At 35.5% G+C, this 17,660-nt stretch overlaps 1 protein-coding gene across 2 annotated transcripts in view; it reads left to right on the top strand.

Annotated features, from left to right (window-relative positions):
- The first annotated feature begins 2,257 nt into the window (after positions 1–2,257).
- The window catches only part of LOC149806243 (annexin A11-like), a 106,895-nt gene continuing 91,492 nt past the window's right edge, over positions 2,258–17,660 (top strand). The window contains exons 1-3 of one of the 2 annotated variants that reach the window (XM_089951190.1): positions 2,258–2,388; positions 9,857–10,016; positions 15,109–15,135. In XM_089951190.1, the coding sequence (XP_089807316.1) occupies positions 9,879–10,016; positions 15,109–15,135 (165 nt within the window). In that variant the 5' untranslated portion in view covers positions 2,258–2,388; positions 9,857–9,878. The remainder of the gene's footprint in view (positions 2,389–9,856; positions 10,017–15,108; positions 15,136–17,660) is intronic. The other variant, XM_089951191.1, reaches the window with a different exon arrangement.

Genomic DNA, 17,660 nt, shown 5'->3' with positions numbered 1-17,660 from the left:
GCATAACATTAGTTTTAATATAACATTTTGTTCTTAGCATCATACGGGATGATATGAAAAAAATAATTACATAAAGTTTTTCCTATTTATTTTAAAGTGATAATTTTGTTTTGTAATTTTGCATACGGTTAGATTTTGAAAGAAAAAATTTCCCAGGCTTTCTATACTAGTTACATGGATCTCCATACATACAGGCCGAGGCGGGCGGCACTTGTCCCAATTTCGGTATTTCACCTCTAAACGTGTTCTGACCTACATCGGTAAAACAACAATTTAGTGTTACGTCTTACTATCCAATTAATGGCCTTGTATAGCGTGTTCCGAGTAGATTAACATCGGAACGAGTAGTCAAAGTTTCAGGAATATCTCACACACTTGGCAGTCTGTATCGATATTCTTCCACAAACTGATATGTAATTAATGTACTTACTTTGCTGTTTTATCCTGGTGAAATCAAAATCTGATACTAGCAAATGGACGCATTTTAATGTTCCGTTGACTTACATTTTAATTTATTGAAATGCGACGGTAGTCGAGGTATACCGAAGTATCAGCGTCGAGGTTTTACGTGTAGGACTACATGTACCCCTCCCATTAAATACATTTTGCGTGCGTCCATGTCTGGTTATATTGCCTATTTAAAAAAGAAAGAGCTTATTTATATCGGGCATTGTCATTAAAAAAAACTGTTAATTATTTATCTTTTTTTTCGTATATGCTTCATTTTGTGTTCAAGAGTATAACAACTTGATCTTCCTTCAGATGTGCATCTATCAAACGTGGCTAGCTCCGCTTCGTCATTTTCTCTTCCTGGACTTACAGGTAAATTGTAAATATTTATGATAATAATAAACAGCCTATCCATTCTTTTTGTAATTGATATATTTGGTAGTTCAATGAACTTTTCGAATCTGGAATTATCTAGTTAATGCAAAAGTCATTGTCCATATTTTAATAACTGCTTTAAATAGTGTAATTATAGACTTAGGCTGATTTTCCCAGCATATGAGAGCAGTCATTTTGGTTGACTGGGTGCTGAAAGAAGTGGACAATTTTCTACAAGTACAATATCCAAAGAAATTTCAGCAGAGTTAATGAAAGTAACATACAAATATGCCAACATTTTCTCCATTGTGTGTGTTGCAAATGCAAACAACCACACCTTACACCTGTCACTCGTTCATAATGTCTGATGAGCGCCCCTATCTTTTGGCAGTAGTCAATGATATTCCGATTAGATTCAAACGTGTAGGGTGATTTAGACTGGTTCCGTGACATTATTTATTGAAGATACGTATATCCAATTATTCCTAAATCGCAATACCTATAGATCTTTTATTTTTCTTTTTCCACTAACAAAAATCTGATTGACACGTTCTATTTTGAATGGTCCCATTATCATGAACTCGTTTTGCCATTTTATCAGATCTGCAATTGTGAGACAATTTTCTAAAATTAAGAAATAAATTAAGATCTTCTTCCACTAATGTGTTGAGTTCCTCTGGAACACACTCGCACATGATGTGATCTATATGCATGTGGTGGTGGTGGTTGTTCAAGTGCAGCAAAAAACAGTTTTGAAACATCTCTGGTTATGAGCTAAGCTACTCTCATGCCAAACCCTGACCTAAAAGCATCGATGGATTTGGCGTTGACTATGTTTTGGATGGTAGGGAGTTCCACAGACGGATTCATGATGGGAAGAAGGAATCCTATATGCGTTTACTCTGGTAAAAAGGACGAGAAATCGGCATGAAAGCCTCTAGTGTCATTGGAGGTCTGGTGATAACTGGGATGTTAACTAGCTGGTGTACAATCCGGTACACCATAACATCTTTTGCTTCTTGTCGTCGGACATGAAGCGCGTCCCATCCCAAAAGTAGGAAAATGTTCTTTTCCTAATATCCATTCAAAGCATAAGATGTATACCAACCTATAATGGTATAATCACCGTGTTTAAATTTATAATAATTGCAAATAATGTATATATTATTAAAATCAACAATAAAACATATTCTTTTATAGTTAGCAATTATTATTCCGTATTATTTGCTTGAAGATGTTTGAAATATATAACACTATTATTTAAAAGCTTTAATGTTACTGAATTATGTAAACTTCTTATATTTTATATAATACGCATTTCATTTCTTTATTAACATTCATCTTTGGATGACACTGTTTCCAATATAATAAAATAATAAAACAACACTTGTAATTGGCGGAAACTTGCTCGGTCCACTGTTGGTGAGTGTTTTAGGTACTGAGGGGCCGTCAACCAGACTGCGAGTGACGGTTAACAATCGTAGGTGTAGTACATATTTGTTCACAGGCAAGGAAGTACGAAGACTGAGCTCGAAATATTAGAGGCAAGGGTAAATATTTGAGGTAATCCAGCATGAATTGTTAAAATCAGAAAACATACAGAAATCAGCAGACATAAATCCTGACTCAATGCAGAGATGTTAAATTTGCTACTTTTATTGGCCAATAAATGTTAGATAATACGGCATGCCTTCCGCAATTTTAAGCGTTCATTTTGAGTTTTGGGTCAGTATTTTATTGTAGAGTAGTTCTAAGTGAAATTTGACTCTTGTGGTTTTCAGTTAACATTGGTAGCAAAGTAGGTATATACACCATTAAATATAACATTATTGATGTACTGTAAATCTTTAGTACCACCCACGCCATTTCCACAGAACCAGTACAGACTGGAATATGGATAATGATTAAGCTTTGTCAATATTGGATGATTACCAGAGCAACCAAGGCATGCTGCCACCGTTCTCCATTGTTTATGTATGCATTTGGTTGAATATGCCCAGGCCATCAATTCCGCTTTATACACATTTGGGTTTTATTTTGTATGAAAGGGCTCATAAATTACTGTAGAGGTGTTGTATTTTTTCTTCTTCTGATTTTAAGTGTACACTTAGCAGGTTTCTGATTGAGTTGCACAAAACAAATATACTCAAATGGATTGAAATGTACCTTTCATGTGTCACATACATAAAGTATTTGCATGTCCCCCCTTTTGTTTGTACCCCATACCAGTTTTAGAAACGAAAAGTATGAAAGAGACGAAAAATGCACAAAAACTAGTCATTTCATTCATTGATTTATCATTTCTAACTTGTTGAGCGGTTTCCTAACTGGACCTATTCTTGTTTCAAAGCTCTTGAGTGCAAACAGACAGACTATTTACAGACCTTTTCCAGTTTCTAGAACAGCCCCATCAGTAAAAACTGTCATCAGTGTCCAATATTTTAAGTTTTACTTTTTCTCAGATTGAATAAATAAAAAGGAGAAACTCTTGTATATAAGGAAATAAACAGTATATGATTTACGAAAAAAGACTACAATAAACTGGTACTTCCGAGACATAGCGATGTCCACCATTCCGTCCTCATTACTGGTTCACTTATAGTTCCAAATTAATTTTATCATGAAATAGTGTACAAGAAGCAGTTAAAATATCCAGATCACGAATTATGATCTTAAAACACAAATTCCTGTTTACAGAGTATTGTTCGAGTTTCTTGTTTTTACCATCAAAGAATAACATACAGAAATCGGGCAGTGATAGTTGCTAACTTACTTGGGAAAGGGTTAATAGTCAGTCAACTGTCAAAACATTTAATACTAACACATCTTGTGTGTGGTATTGATTATCATCAGCATAATCAGCAGCAGCAGTAGCAGCATTACTGATGAACCATCTGTTCCCATTGCTACATTCTTTTTCATCCATTCATTTCCAGATAATTCTGACATAAGGTCCACTATAACACGACTGAAGGTTTCACTGTCTGCCTTGGGTACAGTTTCTATACCAATAATAAAGTGAGCTTAAACCTGAGAAGAAATACTAAATTATTGAATTAACAATATTAAATAAACTAGAATGGATCTAAGTTAAATTGGTGGTTTAAAAGTTTATATTATAAATGGAATGGATCTAAATTTAGATTTCTGGTTTAATAGTGTAAATTCTGTAGTATAAAATGAAAGCTAAGAGCATTTACCTTGCACTAAAAAGAACGCATACAATTTCTGCATCTTTGTTGGATGTATCAGTGGAGCCATCACTAATGACTGACAAAAACTGACTGGAGGAAATGATTGTTGATATAGTCCTGTTCTGACCATACACGTATCGACAACAGCCCTGATAAATTTGACAATATTTGTCTGTCTGGTAGGTACTGCCTATTTCCAACTCACATTATTTCACATAGTATATGGGAATCCATGTTTCATACGCATATTTCGAGTTTCTTTTGGGGGGGGGGAGAGGGAGGCGGCGGAGAAATCAAGAAATCTCTACATTTTCAAACACACAAACCCACGTAAGGAAAAGTCAATCGCCTGAGCACTTGATGCTCTTATATGATTAACAAAGTAAGTGCCCAAATGATAAGGATAATTTTAATTAAATGGCAGACACATGATCTTTGTTTTGTTTTAACTTTGTTTCACTTTCAATTTTTGCCATGTTTGACATCTTTATAGTTAAAAGAAAGATTTATACAATCCTTAACATGGGATAAATATATTGTTATTATCCACAATTTAAAATAGCAGGCCCAATGGACCACATAGCTTTAAAAAAGTGGTGGTCCTTCTGAAAATCTGGTGGCCTCTGGCCAGTGGACCTGTGTAAGTGTCAAACCCTGGGAGACATGCTGATTTTTGTACTGTTCATTAAATAATACAGGTGATTTGCAGATGATTTTATTAAGAGTAATCAAACAGCATGGGAGACTGAATATTTCAATGCTGAATTGTTGTCAGGTTTAATACTTGTCACCAAACAAAATAGTGAGACATGCTGATGACTTTAATAATGGTGATTTAAATAACTGGAAGACTTTCTGCTGGTTTTATACAGGCACCTGTACATGTAATCAAACAGAATATTGGAGACTTGCTGATTTTATTGTTGGTAATCAAGCAGAATACACAAGACATGCAGATGATTTTTGTATTTGTTGGTGGGCAGAATATGGCAAGTGAAGTCTCATATTTTTGTTAATATTGGTTAAAATTATACAGTCATTGCAGAAGACATGGCAGGCATTGGTGCAAATAAATTTACCAGAAAGCATATGAAAACAAGGAACGTAATCAGTGATATGGTCTAGTGTGAATGTGGGTGCAATATAAACACAAGAGTCACCGAAATGGTTTTGGGATTATGCTGAGTTCTCCTTGTTGCAGCAAAAAAAACCCTAAAAAATTGTAGCATAATTTTAAAATTAAAGATTCATATATTTCAGTAAAACAAATTATTGAAAAATGCAAAATAATAACGCCTCAAGATCAGATTGGATTATCTCTCAATGGTATAGTATTATGCTTATCTAAATAACTTGTTTCCTTGAAATGTATGACTGCTACATTTTAAAAATGGAAAAATGGGTAATTTAACCTTTTACCTCATGCAAGCACCTTTGGACACCTCTACGCCATTCGCATGGAAGCGTCTTTTGACATCTGCTGTAAACATCAGCCATTTTAAGCCAGTTTTCGTAGCATCACCTTCAGGGAAAACCCCCCTGTTTAATACTGCATTCATTTCTGCGAATGATAATTACGTTAGATCATGTGGTCACTGTTTATGCTCTGGTCGATGTCTGCTATTTAAAGTAACTGGTAACTGGAGGTCGCGGATTTCAATCAGTACTTAAGAGTTTTCACGATTAGAATCACAACTATGAAAGATTCAATAACTTAGGTAAAGGCTTTGATATTGATGTAGGCAGCAATTAGTTTTTATAAATTATCAAATTCAGATGACTTAGTGATGTAGACGAGGACAAAAAACTTGTAAATTTCGAGTATGAGAAATGCAGCTACGGTTGGTCACACAGTCTCACTGACGACAGTAAATGAGTTCTCTCAAGATTTTAAAGCACATGAAAAATTCTTCCATGAAAAATAATTACACAGCTATAACAATTGGGCTTTACTCTTAAATTTTTCCACACATAATAGATGTGTACCTAAAATGTAAAATGGTTAAAATTGCTGTTAAATGTAACATACACTACATTGCTTAAAGGTCACTGGCCATAATCCAACATTTTCCTATTTATATCAGATTTGCATTACATGATTAAAAATAGTTATACTCGCACACAAAAAAAACAAAAAAAAATATCAAAGTGTAAAGAAGAAATAATAATTTCATTACTTGAAATAGAAGTATACAATGCTGTTACTTCCCCTGAGTTAGATTTCCCACCTATAGAGGATGCAACCAGAAATGATGTCCATTTATCCCTACAAGACGAAGTACGTTTCTTGTTGTGAAAAAATAAAACACTATAAACTATGGATAGGGAATATTTTAGATGAAAGTAATGAAAACTAATTTACTGTTCAGCCTTATATCGGTATGCGTGCATGACGCACTAGATTGTGTCGCTTTCAAAACTGTTCAATTGTTTCAATTTATTTTGAAAATTCCCGTTAATACAGGTAAAAAAAATCAATGCTGGCTTCCCTTTGTCGGCAGACTTTATAAAAAAAAAGATGAAAGAAATCGGCAAACTTAAAGAATCCAAGGAAACCAAATTTGACTTCCTTTTGTTGGCCGACTTCAGAAGAAAAAATCGGCACACTAAAAAGATACCAAAGTTAAGTTTCCTGGGATGGCTTGCATTGTAATAAAATAACCTATGTATTTGATATCTTGTCGGTAAGTTTAAACAATGAGTTTATTTTGCTCGATGCCAGTTGTGTTTATCACCCGGGCTTCTATTTGTTTGCCATATGTAATCATAATTGATGTTTGCAGGGCAAATATTATACACAATAATAACCTGCTTTAATAATACTTTTGTAACCCATGCTAGCAAAAGGATTATCATTTGCACTCACATTGAATGTATTTTAAAATAATGATCTTTTATTTATTTGCGAGATATCGACTTATAGTTAACCTAGATACTATACAATCTGGGTCAGTTAGCAATAAGTAACTTATCAAGTATAAATGGCAGGTGCCTTCAAGCAATTGGGTGATACTTTCGTCTCATTGGTGATTTTGTTATTTGACATAAGCGATACACACTACACTAAGGATGCATACGCATGCCAGCATCCACTACATATATGGAGTTCATGGATATGTTTTTTTTTTATTTAAATAATTTTTGCATGATGAAAAAAGAAGGAATATATGATAACAGTGCAAGGTTAATTTCTTTCATTTTATTTTCAAACAAGCGTATGTTTATCAATTTATTTTGTACCGTGAGTGTGTGTGTGTGTGGTGGGGAACAAATTAAGCACAAAATTATTTCCTTTCTAATTTGTTCGGAATAGTGGAGCAAATATGATTGACAATATTGACCACTAATGACAAGCTTTCAATTTATACACGCAAACACTAAGACAACTTGAAATATATAAACAAACAATAAAATTAACTGGTAAGAGCTTCATATTGCAGTAACTAAATACTGACAAAATGCTCAACATTATTCTTTCTGTCTGTCTCGTGTGTAATCTAGTATCTATTGTATGCAGCTGTGTTACAGTGTGAAGCCTAAAATTAAGTATATTTGTTATAATATCTCATGTATACTACCCCCCTTAGCAAAATGTATATGTATTATGTAGAATATTATCTGTTATGTACTTTTTGTTTTATCAATGATTATTTATAATTTGACCGGAAGACTTAAATTGAGAATGTCGTTGTGCAGATGCATATATTTAATTTATTAGCATAAAAAATGTATATAAATATTTTAATTAGAACAAGCAAGATATATCAGTTTGTGTTTTCTGTCATAAATATGTACGTTATGAAGTATGATTATTTTCTTTCAAAGAATATCAAAATAGTTTGTTGTTTTTTTTTCTTCACAAAACCTATCTTACATATCATCTACTTTTTTGTTGAAGAAATGGAACGTACTATTGTTAAGTTTGGCTGAATTGTATTTCGAGTTGGGCCAAATTCACTATAATCCAGCATAAATGATACAACTTTCCCATCCCTCCCCATTTCGATCCCACAGATTAAATCTACTTTTTTCTGGTAAACATGGTTTTTCGGAAAAAGAAAACGCTTTTTCCCATCATCACTCTTTTGGTTACATATGTATGCAACACAGTGTACCATATTTGATGTACAAAAGCACGATCGTACTCTATATCACATAGACATTTACATGGGGAAATTAAACACTTGAATGGCTAGGTTGAATAGAAAGGATAAATGTACATCATATCCGGTTTAGTTTTAAATCTAATTAAACATTTTTATGGGGTGCATACTAACCAATGCGTTTTGTTTATAACGATAATAATATCACATGTTTGTACAATATAGGTGGCCGGTGACCTTTAACAGTTAACAGGCAGGCCTATGCATATGGAGTCGATTAGGTAACAGGTGTTCTATTTATAGTGCGCTGCACTGGGTAACTATGCTCTATGAGGTAAAGGGTTAAAGCTGAAAAAAGAAATATAACTGTTTGAATTCAGAGGCAGAAAGACCCAGAGATGTACGTGTGATCATTTATAAAAGTACATCAAATAAACAACTTTAGCTTTCATTATTGTATTCATTTCCGAATGTAGTGGAATAAGCAGTGCACGTGACCTCAGAATCAAGACATGTTGAGACTTTGACAAAATGCCATTTGTAAGTGGGTGACAAGTCGCCTAAAAATGTAAACTTCGCCCTCTTCTGTTAGGAGAGCAAAAACGACTTTGCCCTCTGTTTAATTAAGAGGTACGTTGACTGACCATACCATATCTTTTATAAATGCCCCTCGCCTTACCCGGTTAGTTCTAGTGTTGTAGCAAAATGTATTCATCAAGGCATGCGTAGCTAGGCCTAGTTTTTATATCAATTACGTTGACAAACAAACTCTTGCCCATTCACAAGCATTATGTTTTGATAGCCAATTGACCCTTAACCCCTTTCTGAGTAAGGTAGCAACTATCACTTTCCTCATGCTATCTTTTGATGATAAAACATACAAACTTGTGTTTTAAGATCAGAATTGGTGATCTGGATATGTATTAACTGCCTCTTATACACTATTTCATCATAAAATTAGTTTGAAACTGTAAGTGAACCAGTAGGCCTAATGGGAAATAATGGCATAAGTATGGGATGTACCAGTTTATTAGATTGTCTGTTTTCTTAAACCATCAGGCAGATATATTCAGAAAAAATATACAAATCATTGAAACCAAAGCCTATGTATTATTTTTTTAAAATTTAACTTTAAAATGCAAATTATATAGGTCAGAAACGTATGGGACAATGCTATGTTGTGGAATTCGTGAGATGCACTTTAAGGTCTAAGCTGTTTTCTGACTTGACACGTATTTGCAAAAATATGGGGGAAAACAGCAAATCAGATACTATTTATTTGCCTAAAATTACTACAAATACGTATAAAAATAAATAAACCATAAATTTGCGATCCTGTCAATGGACCGTTGTAATGAAGCTTTATTATAGTGAGTGATTACATTATGAAAACCTCTCCATCTAAAAATAGATGCACTCAGTCTGTGTTGATTCTGTAGGAAAGAAGGGACTGCAACTTATGATGGTGAGACTCCTATTTTTACCAAAATGGGAGTCCTGGTCTCCTGTGTGAGACCTCTGTAACAGATAACACTAAGATTCATTTTAGTCATGTACAGGATTATGTTAATACAATGTTATGTAGTATTTCAGATTTAAATGTAATGCTTCCATAATTGTGAAGCACCACAAATGAGGTCAGTTATATAACACCCAGTAAATTTTAGCAGACAGTAGAAATTTCAGAGTACATCAAATATGATACACCATTCAATGTTAGAAGATTTATTTCAGATTTCAGTAAAGTGTTATTGTGATGCCGAAGCACCACCCACATGGCTACCACAAGCGGAGTAGCAGCTCCAGCTCTTCCTCCAGCTCTGATGATGAGTTCAAGCACCTGCCCAAACACGAGCGTAAAAGGTTGAAGAAGCTAAAGAAACAGATGAAAAAGGTTAGCAAATAGATTGAAATTGTTCTCTGCATGATTGTGCACAGTTGACATTGACTTTTCACTGTGCATAGTTTACATTTATATTAAATTTTTACTCTGAAAATCATTATGCCTTTGATCTAAATAACTCAAACATCAATCACACAAATTTATATATCAGGAAAAATCCAAACATCAATCATACAAATTAATATATCAGGAAAAACCCAAACATCAATCACACAAATTAATATATCAGGAAAAAGACTTGTTTTGTCTTGGAATAAAGACCTCTCTTGTCTAGTGGTTTCAAAGTCTTGAACAACCATAAATGAGAGAAAAAAATTTCAGCTTCAGCTCTTTGAATCTCTCATGTAATTTGGGGCCCCGAGTGGTCTAAAGTGCTCTCCGTTACGGATCACTGCCATCTCACCTCTGTCTGCGTGGGTTCGAGTCTCTGGCTCGGCCGATGTGGATATGTGAGAAAGCTTGCCGTTTAGCTTCTCGTTGGTCGGTGGTTCTTTCGGGGTTTTTCCTGAGTTCTTCCTCCACCATTAATACTGGCCACCATGTATAGTCTATCTTGTGCTGAAAAATGGAGTTAAACCCTATAACAACAACAATAACACCAAGAATAAGTAATTTGTTACATCGTGTTTTTACCTGTCAGGATTAACACACCGTCCCATTTGGCTTCTTTTGTGCATATTTCAATAGAATAACACTTTGGTTTTAAATATTTACTGTCAAAACAAAGTAAACTTCAGTTTCTCTTTCTTTGAGGATTGTATGGTGATTTATGGGCACACAGACACAAACACGCACATATTCATGTGTTCTTAGTGATGACTTTCATGCATTTTGTGATTCATCATCATATAGTATGTAATGGGGAGGTACATACTTATGGAGCAATCTCAACAGCATCTTGTAGGATGAAATTTAAAATATTTACAATTTGTAAATTAAATTATCCTTTCATTATATTTGATAATTTATGCCATAGTTCTAACTTTGGTCATCCCCCTTCTGGGTTTCATCTGTAGAATAAACCTGGTGTGCCCTCCTGCATGTTACGAGTCTGCTAACAAAGGCAGCCAGTTTGTTGCGGAGATGTGGATCCTGGTTGTTGGGTAGATGGATGTTTGGGTTGTTAAAACTTTCAATGCAACTGCAACCAACAGATTCCTTTGGCTGTAGCTTCGGGCTACATGTGTCACCAACAAGGTACAGTCTGAGCAGTTTTGCTTGTCACAAGTTTCAAGGGCTATTTCCGTAATACTTTTAATTTCCAGATATTTCAGAGAACATGACCTTTATGGGCCTTGACAAAAGTCAGTCAAGTGAGGATTCTACTTTGAAGAATATATCACACTATGTAGCCCTGACACAAGAATGCAGTGACTCTGCATTACTCTGTCCTCATCTTTGGGTCTGAGGCAGGAGGAAGCACAGGGGATGAAATAATTGTCTTCCATTATTGGAAAAGATGGACAAATGGCAACCAGTAGTGGGAGAATGCTGTCAAAAGGGTAGGAAAAAATTAAACATAATTCTGAAGTGGAGCTGTTACAAATGACAGAAATTGGCAAAATTTCTCATTAATGGGGTGACTGCTGAGGGTCAAAAGTAAACGAAGGCATCATCTTTTGTGAAAACAATTCAGGGTCTGACTAAGGTGCTAAAGAGTGTTAAAAGCATTTGGCGTGGACCAGTTGTTTGTAGAAAGCTAACTCGGGTAACATGCTTTACTCAAAAGTGATTAGTGGAGATGTTGACAGCTCATGTATCATGAGATCTGGGATTAAGATGGCTGCAGTGAGTCAGATGCTTGAAAATGTCTGCCAAGTGAAACCAGTCAGCAGCCATTGTAATGGAAAGTTCACTGATTGACTAGTACTTTCTGATATTCATTTGTGCTACTTTGAATGCATCAATTAAAGCTGGATTCCTGAATCCCCATCAGTCCCTAATTATTAATTGATGCGAGCTGGGCATTGTACAAAAGGAAGCAAACACAGTACCCTCAGGTCATGGCGTTTATTTTCCATCAGCGTATGAGATAAAAGAAAACCAAACAAAAAAGACCTATACAAAATGAATAAGATGTTGTTTGTCAAGGGCTGATACAACAAGTGCCTAGGGTTATTATTAGGTGACAGGTGCTCCACGTTATAGTACCCTTCATATGCCTCATGCACTGATCAATCATTCACTTACTCGTGTGCTCACTCATGACACCTGTGTCACATCTGTTCTTTTGCTTTAACTGCTAGAAATATGGTCACCAACAAGATGACTGCAAGAGGAAACCAGTCTGCCCTTGTAGTGAACAAGAGGGCAACTATGGATGACTATTTAAGGAGAAAATCTCCTGTGTGAATTGCCACAGCGGCCATTGGATCACAATTATGGAGAAGATCTCCTGTGTGAAGTGCCACTTTTCCTGCCCCCAGACTTTTCTAGGTGAAAGAATTCGAAGGCAATACAAAAAATGTGCAGCATATGCATGCTCTTCCCTGAAGCCAGCAAATCTATGGAAGTCACAAATACCCTTGACATTGCCAGAAAATCCAACGTCAATGGGGTTAAGTTAGAGAAGAAATCTTCCAGAGATTGTTTATGTATCCAGATAAATATTACCTGTCCAAAGGACAAGACCGGGTTTGCAGCATTCTGGTTGTATTTTCCTTTTACTTTCATACTCCAGAGTTTGTTCTTTCTCATATCAGCTTTTCTCAACTTTGGTGTTGGCAAATCTGAAGAAGATGGAGCTTATTTCCCAATCTACTCATCAGTTCTCCCAATAGATTTCTCTTACATTTAATTAAGGGTTTTGGAATATCCAAAACTATTAAGTCATTGTTCGCCTGACATGGGCATCATAAATGCGTTTTTGGGTTTACTTTTGAATCAATCTAAACACATCAGTATTTGAGGGATTTTCGCTTAGCTAGATGTTTAAATTTATAAAAGATTTGTTTTTGATTGGCTATTTTTTTTTACTCTTGTGAGGTTCTTGTGTTTGCTTTGCTCCTGCAATTTCATGGTCTGGCCCCTTATTGAAATCTCAAACTTATCTTACTGTTTGCAAGGATTCAGCTGCCTACATGCAGTTTTGACTGGTCTGCTTTAGATCAAAGGACCAAAATTACTAAACTCCAGTTCAGATACCAGTAATTTTCAGCCTTAAAAAATCAGATCTCAATAATTATGTTCTTCCCACTGCACATTTAATGCAAGGATTTCCATGAAAGTTTATATATTGAGTCATCCCTTGATCCAGTTGGTTGTAAATGAAAATGGTGCCACACTACATTCAGTATGGTCACAACAGTAGCCATCTTGAAAATCTTTTTATCCCTACTCCTCCAAAATGGATGGTTACATCAACATGCTGTTTTTGCTAAAAGACTTCTCATAATGTCTTGTTGGCCCTAAATGAAAATGGGGCTTATCTGGTGACTAATATGGCCACCATTGTAGCCTTCTTTAAAATCTTACTATAGTTATTCCTAATTGGTATGTCATTGACATTTACTTTTCGCCAGAAGACTTCATAACGACGAACGTATCTAGTTGGTCCTAAAGAATGGTGTTGCCTTGAATTTCACTATGGCCATCATGAAAACCTTGCTATTGCTAATCCTCATGAAAGGATGTTAATATAAACAAGGCTTTTCACTATAAGGGTTCTCCTGCTGTTGAGTTGGTCATAAATGAAAATGGTGCGGTCCTACTTCTAATATTACTGCCACAAACTCTTATATCTACTTCTTCTAGATGGCTCGTCATATCAGTATTGTCCTTTAATCAGAAGACTTCTTATGATGTCTAATTGGTACTAAATAGAAATGGTCCCAGTCTAATATCGGATTTGGCCAACATGGCATCCAGCATGAAAATCTTATTATTGTTGCTCCATAGAAATGGAGAGTTATATCAACTTGGGGTTTCCAACAGAAGATTTTTTTTCATTATGCTTTGTCAGACATAAAAGAAATATGGTGACAAGTTGACATCCAATATGCCCATGAGCTAATTTGAAATCTTATTATCTCTGAAGAACATTGAAGATGGTTTTAACACTCAAAGTCAAAAGGAAGAAGTACTCTTGAATTCCTGGAAACTCTTTTCAACCAGTAGAGCATCAGTCCTTTCAAGGGACTCTTGTTATCATTTCATATTACCTGGTTTTTTAATCCTTGTTTCCAGTATTCAGAATTAAGTAATAACATTAAGGGCCTATCACAAGGGAGAAAATATGCAGACAGAATGAACTGCATCCTCTCCGTGTCAGGAGCAGCAATCTCACCTTTCCGACAGCAGGCTACACCTTCCCTTGAAGGAGTATGAGCACCTTATCCAAGTCCACAGAATGAGAGTGACTTGCTCCCTTTATGGGGTAGCAGTAGCGCCATCTCAGAACCTCTAAACACGGACAGAATAAGCTACAGAATAGTAAGTATTACATTATTAAAATTAGTTTTACTCCCCACCTCCCTCAGGATTTCTATATATTGCTGCTAATGGAAAGCCGTATCAACATGGGATTTCACCAGAAAATTTATTATGATATATGGTTGGTCTTAAATGGAAATGGTGCTGATTAGACCTCATCATTAGGACACGTCATGTTGCCATTGATTACAATATTCTGAATTAAGCAGACCAGTAAGAATTACATTATAATGTATCGTAAATTTTATATACACTGAAGAAGCTAAAACTAACACTCCTGTATTAAAGAATAGATACTCTTTAAAGACCACACATTCTTCAGTTCCTTTGTATATTGAGCCCATATATAAAAGAAACTTATCAACAAAACATTAGAATTCCTTGAATTTCTTTCATATGTATTGTTTTTTAAAAACAGTATTTCCATCTGATTATTTTTGTGGAAATTTAATTTGTATGGCATCAAGGAAATACTGGTAGAATATCTGAATTGGTGTACTTAATTATAAAATTGTGAATGGCTGCAAATAATCAGCATTTTAGCAGCAAGCAAGACAAGGAACAGAGGGGTAAATCAGTGCATGATATGCATCCATTGACTATTTGTTTCATATTACAAGTTATATAACATTGTCTAATTTTTGTTTTACAGGGCCTTATTCCACCAGGTTCTGTACCAGTAAGTATTGTTTTTCATATACAATATAGTGTCAGGGAATTAGCACGATTTTAGATGTATCTGAAAACAGTGAAACTAATCTAAACCTGACACTTTTGAGACCCAAAACATAAGCCCATTTTAGCTCTATTGGTGGCAGACTCAGAGCTTATGACATAGTCTTTTGTCCATAGTCTATCATCTGTTGCTCATCCATCCATTAGTGCAAATTTGTTTTCCTTGTTCCTCTTAAAGACTTCTTATTTTGGTCCTGAATGAAGATGTTGCCAGTCTGGTATCCAGGATGGCCATCAAAGCAGTCATCTTGAAAATATTGCAGTTGTTACTCCTCAAAGTCAAAAGTAATTGCAGCATGGGGTTTTTCACCAGAAGACTTTTAAAAGATGTCTTGTTAGGTCTAAATTAAAATGGTATGAATCTGATGCCCACTACTCTTAAATAGATAATAATTTTGACATAGGTTTTTATCAGAAGAGTTTGAAGTTATCTTGTTTGTCTTAAAATGATGCTAACTTACCATCTTATTTACTTATCTTAAATATGATTATATCTGCATAGCTGCCAGCCCTCACGATTTTTGCGCGAGTTTCATGACTTTTCCAGCAATTCACGAATTCATGCTGCATGCAAAAAATTATGAATTCCCCAATTCTCAATTATTTTAAATCTTTAATAAAATAACCAATTTCCCATCAAGCGCTAGTCATGATAACAGCAGTTGCTGAAATGGTCTGGTACTGCTGGTCGTGATATTAGCGGAACTATGGCTGATTGGTACAGTTGGCCTGTGACAGGCATTTTAGCGTATTTTAATCTATATGTATAGGAGTAGTTTTACAAATGCATCGCAGCTTGAAAATGTCTTCACCAACAAGGAAAAAGAAATGTATTGCACAAAAAGTGAAGCTTAGTTTGGAATATACCAAAAATTGGCAGTGCATTCAGCCATCAAACACCTATATACATAATGCTTTTTGCACGCAATGTGCCACACATTTTAGCATTGGGCATGTTGGTAGAGATGATGTGAGGAAGCACATTGGTAGCAAAAAGCACATAAAGGTTGGGGAAAATTAAGAACTCACAGCAGATTTCTGCTCTGGAATATTGTAAGCCATTGACAGAAGACCTGCAAGCTACCAATGCTGAAGCATTGTTTGTGAGTTTTCTTGTTGAAGACAATTTAACTTTATCAGCTGGAGAACATCGTAAACATTTTTTCAGACAAATATTCCTGGACTCGAAGATCGCTTCATGAATTCATGTCAGAATTCACTAATTTTTTATCCCTATTTTCACTAATTGTGAGCCTGGAGGGTTGGCAGCTATGTATCTGTTCCTCCCAAATGGATGGCCATCAGCATGGGGTTTTCACCAATAGGCTTCTTAATATTAATATGGTGCTGATCATGTGGCCATCAGCATGGGGTTTTCACCAATAGGCTTCTTAATATTAATATGGTGCTGATCATGTGGCCATCAGCATGGGGTTTTCACCAATAGGCTTCTTAATATGGTGCTGTTCATGAAAAGTGTAGTGACACACATCATTCATTTGCACCATCTGAAAAATTCAAATAAAGTGGGACAGTAATGGACTCAAATTCTCCAGCATGTATCTCCATCTCAGATTGAAGTTAAATTCAGAGTACCAGTGAGTCAAAGTAAACATAAGTAGGGTGAAAGAGAGGGACCATTAAGTGAAAGAGAAGGATCATCAAATGATAATATAGGACCATCAAGTGGTAAAAACAGACTGTCACTTTCAGCCAAGGGGCCCTGAGTGGTCCAAAGCGGTCTCCGTTACGGATCACTGCCATCTCATCTCTGTCTGCATGGGTTCAAGTTTCGGATTCAGTCATTGTGGGTACGTGAGAAAGCTTGCCAGTAGCTTCTTGTGGGTAGATGGTTCTTTCCATGGTTTTCTCGGGTTCTTCCTCCACTGGCTGCAATGTATAGCCTATCTTGTGCTGCAAAATGGCGTTAAACCTTATAACAACAACTTTCAACCAACACATTACCAGCAGAAGATGTCTTGCATGTTCAAGTAATGCAGGCAGTAAATGTGTATCATTCAACATTAATTTCAGAGTCAGTGATGGTATGGCATTGACTTTCAAACACGGTTTAAATGCTTGATAGCAGAGGATTACAGTACTATTGGATGGCCTCAGGTCTGCTTTTTGGGCTACTTTGGTGTCTTGTGTCAGAAATTCAGATAACAATTTCTCGTTACAGTATGATAAGACAGCCTAGGGACAGTTGAAAAGGAAATTGATCTAATAATCAGATATTGTTACCCAGCACATTAGAAGGCCTTGCTCTTTATCCATGGAGATAGGAAGTCAGATGCCAGAGCTGTTGTTGAATCTGTTCATGATATTTCCTTCCTGTGTTGCATGTTTAATTGGATTAGGAAGTGATGGACCAAAAGTGAATGAAACAATTTTCAGAGAACTATGGAGGTTTTTGAAATTTTCCAGCATAGAATGGAAGGCTGATATGCACAATAGCATACATCAACA

This window comes from Sinohyriopsis cumingii, chromosome 2, assembly GCF_028554795.1.
Source record: "Sinohyriopsis cumingii isolate HCF-2022 chromosome 2, ASM2855479v2, whole genome shotgun sequence".
NCBI lineage: Eukaryota > Metazoa > Mollusca > Bivalvia > Unionida > Unionidae > Sinohyriopsis > Sinohyriopsis cumingii.
Note: the sequence above shows the minus strand (reverse complement) of the source record. Positions and strands in the feature narration are given on the sequence as shown.